Below are 5,933 nucleotides of genomic sequence, written 5' to 3'. Positions count from 1 at the left end.
GAGGCCTTCAACGAGATGGACTGACACGGTGGCTGCGATGATGGACTCAAGTATAGCGGGGATTGTGGGGCTGGCATGGGATCGGGCAGTGTTTTGTTCTGCTGTGCATGGGGTCGCTATGAGTCAGAAACGACTCGACAGCACTTAACAACAACAACAACAACAGAGTGAAAATGTGGCAAATGAAATGTTTATAAACTTGGAATTCCTCATGCATCTGAAGGTCTTTTGCTTGAGGCTGTTTAAGTCCTGCAAAACAACACACTTTCCAGTCTCTTGTGTTGATGGGATAAGCTGCTAAGCTTTTCAGGGTTTTGGGAGAAAACTGTTAATGTGTGGGCGTCACTATTCAGAATGCAGACTTGCCTTTAATACCTCTCCTCAGTCTGGTGTCTTATCTCCATTATGCCTGGAACCTTGACTCTGGATTCTCTCCAGTTTATTGTCTCTAGGTAAATTTCCTGTTTTGGCAACCCACCAGCTTTCTCTACAGACTTTCAAACAAGGTCCCAACTTTTAATCCCACACTTCAGAGCCCACACTCCCTTCTTTGGTTTTTGGTTCTTTCTATTTATTCTAAGTCTTTCTGCAGTTCTGTTGGTACTAAAAAGGAGCTCTGCTGGTGTAGTAGATAAGGCATTTAGCTGGTAACCAGAAGGTCTGAGGTTCAAACCCATCAGCTGCTCTGCAGAAGGAAGATGAGGTGATCTACTTCTGTAAAGATTTACAGCTTTGGAAACCCAATGAGGTTTGCTATGAGTTGGAATCGACTCGATGGCAGTGAGGTTTTTTTTTTTACTTATTCCACTCTGTAACCATTTGTAATTTGTCATTCTTACTTTGCACATTTTCCTAAAATCAGGTTGAAATCTCTCTTCTGCTCTTATCTCTATTTCTGTACTTTTTGTCTTTTCAGGTTTATATGTTTAAATTTTCTTTATTGTGATTTTTTGTTTTAAGAAGGGAGAAGAGAAAAATCCATATATTTAAGCCAGCATTTTTCAATATCCTTTGTTAAAGTAGGTACTGTGGACTTTTATTTTAAATTCACAGTATTTATTGAAAAGAATAATTGTGCCCTGTTTCTGTATGAAAGCAGACTTTTCTGTGTTAAAATATGAGGTCATATTTGTGGAATCTTACAAGGACTCCCACCTACTACAGGCTCTCCTGTGTCATCCTGACGAAGTAGATCTTCAGCCTCTGACAAAAGAGACCTCATTTGTTGAGACTATGTTTCAAAACTGTTTTGTTGTTTTAGCTGTCAAACCAGCCCCTTCATTTTCAATTAAAATACCAAGAAATCCAATGTTTAAAGCATAAAAAACAAACTGCTGAAGGAAGGTGGAGTAATGGGGTGCCAGCCTTCTATACCCCTACTTCATCTCCTTCTGCTGCCCTGAAGCCACGTTCACTGAACAAAAGGAGCACAGTTTTGAAACTACTGCCTCTTAGAGTGGGTGATTCCTTTGTTGACTAGTCAGCCTCTTGTCAGATTGAACTTTCTATATTGTTACCAGCAGTTTTAAATACTGAGCCACACACTGTTGCCAGCAGTTACTACACATTTCAATGGTGCTGCCACACATTTATTTTCATGTCAATACCCTGACAGAAAGATGACCTCAGAATTAGGATTTTTTCAAATACTTTTTTTAAAATACCCCATTTGTTTCCAAATATTGAAGGTGAGAAACACTCTGGTATTAATATAACAGAGAGAGATAATTTTATGTCTCTCCTTCTATGATTCACCATTCATGAATCTTTATTTTAAAAGTGGCAAAATCCTGACATATGGTGATGTCTTTCTGGAAACTCTGGAGTCTGAATTGATGGAACAATTTCATTATAATAATTTTTAGAACTATTTATAGGACAGAATATATGTGTTTTAAATAAGAAATATTTAAAATAAGACTACAGAAATGAATTTCATATATTGTGAGACATCCTTAAACCATATATTTTTGTTTTTATATTTACAGGTGGCAAAACACCAGAAATCCTATTTATTCTATCTGCCGTACTTCCTATTCTTATCATCTCAATCATCATTTCATCTATTTGTTTTTTGAAAACCACTGGATGCAGGTATTCACTAATGATTTCTTTTTTTTTTTTTTTTTTTTTTTTGTTAGCTTTAGTGACGCTAGGAAAGAATCAGAAATGTGGGATTTACTGACTGGGTAACATTAACATTACTCCTCCCATGATCAAGCAGCAGGTAAAGTTGACTTAACATTGAATTAAGATGGATCTTGTAGGTTACTGAGACATGCATCATGATGAATTAGGCCATATAGGGAAGGATTTTGGAGAGATGGTGTCTGCTATTTAAGAAAAAAATTGCAACAAATCTTTCATGTACCAAAAAGAAAGTGTCACACATATTGTATTACATCAAGTATCTGTAGTATAATCTTAATTCCTTTTCAAAAATCTGGAATTATCTTATTTGCTGCATATTTGTAACTATAAGCAGCATTTTTTAAAAAAACTTATTTCTGGTAATTTATTTCTGTTTTATTACAGCTTCTACCAAAATGAACAACAAATGTTAATAGTATAATATTTTTTATTTTATTTTCAATCTAAATAATGAAGTTCTATGCATTCACTCCAGTTTATTTATTTATTTACAGAAAATGTAAACTGACAAAAACAGAAACTGTTCAAGTAACAGAGGAGGTAAGATAAAAAAAAAGAATATTTACAAGCTATTAACCCTTAGTCTGGAAATCTACTAATATAATTTGCAATTTATATTACTATTAGTTTTTTTTGTTTAAAAGTAAAAATTTTGGTTTTATAATGCTAACAATAAGGTGTATTCCTTTTTGTTAATTGACTACCACATTCTGTGGTACCACTGCAAAGTCCACAGTTTCACCTCATTATTTACATCCTGTAGAATACATCATGTCTGCCTAGTTTGGACTGTACTCTTTGGAGAACTGAATTGGTGTTTTTTCCTCTATGGAATGGTCTCTAATTCCTGACTTTCCTTTTTCAGTAATAATACTGGCACCATTTCCTTCTTACTCAAGCTTAAAACCTATTCTGCTCCTTAATGTCTTATAACCAGCAGCTCAGAGTCTTATCAACTCTCTCTTCGAAATACTACTCATGTCACCTCACATTGGGACTTAAGTTATCAATAAATATATACATAGTTTTATAAAATATCAGAATACAGTCTTGCTTTTATGTTCATGTAAGCCCAGAGGCATTATTAGTAGATGCTAAAGCTGTGGACACCTGTTTGAAGAACAAAATTTCTGTGATAATTTTCTAGCTTTTAAAAATTGATTTTGACTTTGAGTTCTTTCTAAGGATGAAATGCAGCCCTATGCCAGCTATACAGAGAAGAACAATCCACTCTATGATACTACAAACAACGAGAAGACATCTCGGGTGTTACAAAGTGAGATTGCTGGGATGGATCTCCAGATCTTATAAGTTATTGGAATCTTGCACCAGGACAAATGAATCAAGATACTGTACAATTATTGCATTAATTTTCTAATAATTGTAGAGTGGAAGACCTATAGTGAAATTAGAGTTTTTCAGGACATCTACAATACAGAGACACTCTTATGAATGTGTGTCCATATTCTTAAGCAACTGAAACTTTAGAATCTTAGCTGCTACCAACTAGTTCTCTGGAGAATTGGTATTAGTTTACAAAGAAAACACAGGCTCATGATAAAATATTAAACTTATACAATATATCAAATAATGGAAACCTACTTTCCTCAAGAGATAAGTCTCAGAAGGAATAATCATCATTTTCTTATGTATTTTATGAGAATATGTCTATGAACATGTCGTATCTATATGCCAATAGATATACATATTTTTGTATTTATATGTCTATTTTTATGTTCATACACATATACTTGTCAAGAAACAAATGAGAACATATCATACAACTGTTATGTACTTATACAGAGCTAATAATATAATATGTCTTATATATCAACACAAACAGAGCTACCTCATTTTGTTAATGGCTACCTTAAATTATATTAACCACATCTTTACTGATGGATATTAAGATCATTTTAATTTTTGTTTATTTGGCTATTATAAACAATGGCACATCAAACCTTTCCTGTGGATGTACCTTTTTGTATTTGTTTGAATATATCTGTAGGAAAATTCACTTAAGTAGAATTGCCAGATCAAAGGATTTGTTCATTTTTGTTGTTCACAGATACGTTAAATTGTGTCAATGTCAATTTACATTCTTTGTAACAATGTTTGAATGTGCCTTTCCTTCTTTACCATTTCCCCTTTTACCAACCACTTAATTAAATATAAGATTATAATAAGAATCATACTATTTAATCAAATATGGCTTATATTTTTCTGTCATGTTGTATGAAAGAGTGTGATGTCTGTGAGAGAGGAGAGAACTTGTGTGTGGGGATGCTAATATCTTCTGAATTTATTATATCTCTGCAGAGGCATTGATACTATGATGGCTAAGATTGTGTGTCAATTTAGCTGGATCATGATTCTCTGGTTTGGCAGTTATGAGGTAGTCATCCCCTATGATGAGATCTGATATAATGTAATCACTTCCTTCAGGGATATAGTCTGCTTCCAGTATTTAAGAAGCAGCTTTAAGAAATGTCTCTAGCTTTTGGCAGGCTTGAATGCTGCATGTAGCCAAGTTGTTGTTCAGCAGCCTGCCATGCTCTGCCGATCTTGGGACTTTTCCTGGACTTGAATTAGTGGCCTGCCATATTGTTTGGTGATGTTGGGACTGTGTCTTTTTACTTGTCACCTTGGGTTTGTTAGCCTCAGCAGCCAGCAGCTGCCTGAGTGAAGAAAAGCTTCCAGCTTCAGTGGGCCGGGAGCAGGAGGCAGAGCTGAAGCCCAAGCTTGAGGGGCCTGGTACTTTGAACTCGGACTTAAAGCCTCCAAAGTGTAAGAGAATAAACTCCTATTTGTTAAAACCATCCAATTTGTGGTATATGCCTGTCAGAGCAGCACTAGGTAACCAAAACAGTAGTTGTGAGTCAGAAGTGACTCAACTGCAACTAACAAGTAACATATATGTACATATATAAACTTCATACATTTTGCTTTTCTAGAGATCCTAGCATTGGGAACTTAGAGTGGTTCTAGAGAAATAAAATTGTAAAGATGAATTTTTTAAATTAATTCTCAAGCTGGCTATTCTTTTTCTTTTCAGGAGTCATATTTTTAATCTTACATTTGCTGCTTCTTCCTCTTTTTTTTTTTTTTTTTAATATTGTGCTTTGGGTGCAAATTTACAAAGAAAATTTGTTTTTCGTTCAACAGTTCATGCACATTTGATTTCACACACTGATTACCATCCCGGACCATAACAGACTCCCCTTCCCTCTCGTCCTGTGACTACTCACTTGCTGTGCCCCTTTTAACTATGCATTCCTGTCTATCCAGCTTTCCCTCTATGTGAGTACTGCCCCTCTGGTGTCTCAAGGATGATTGCTCTAAGGTGTGCCTCTCCCTAGAATAGGTGGGTGCATTGCTCTGGGGTAGGTGTTTTGCATGTAGGTCTTTCTACTGTTGGGCTGAGAGCCAATGCATAGGAGTGAGTCCATTTCTAGGCCCAAAGGGTAACCAGGGCCATAGTCTTAGGGGAGGGGGGGTTCCCACCAGACTCTATCTGACCAGTAATTCCAGTCACTTTTGTGTTTTTGAATTTGGTTCCACATTTTTCCTCCATTTTATCCAGGGTCATGAAGGCTGAAGTCTTCGTGGTCCATCTTATCCTTGGACTAGTTGTTTCCAGATGACTTTGATTTTATTCACTCTTCTTGGATTCAGATGAGAGGAAACCAATAGTTGCATCTTAGATGGCTGCTTGAAAGCTTTTAAGACCCCAGGCTACTCACCAAATTAGGTTGTAGAACATGATTTTTATGTACCATGTT

The 5,933-nt window shown here is 35.7% G+C and overlaps 1 protein-coding gene across 1 annotated transcript in view; it reads left to right on the top strand.

The window, feature by feature from the left end:
• The window catches only part of LOC103202549 (cell surface glycoprotein CD200 receptor 1-like), a 30,997-nt gene extending 27,505 nt beyond the window's left edge, over window positions 1-3,492 (top strand). Inside the window, 1 exon segment of the mRNA XM_007947447.2 lies at window positions 3,326-3,492. Coding sequence (XP_007945638.2) covers window positions 3,326-3,492 — 167 coding nt within the window.
• Window positions 3,493-5,933: the final 2,441 nt, after the last annotated feature.

This window comes from Orycteropus afer, unplaced genomic scaffold, assembly GCF_000298275.1.
Source record: "Orycteropus afer afer isolate SDZICR_OR568_19922 unplaced genomic scaffold, OryAfe1.0 scaffold00184, whole genome shotgun sequence".
Lineage (NCBI taxonomy): Eukaryota > Metazoa > Chordata > Mammalia > Tubulidentata > Orycteropodidae > Orycteropus > Orycteropus afer.
This window is presented reverse-complemented; position numbering and strand designations above follow the sequence as displayed.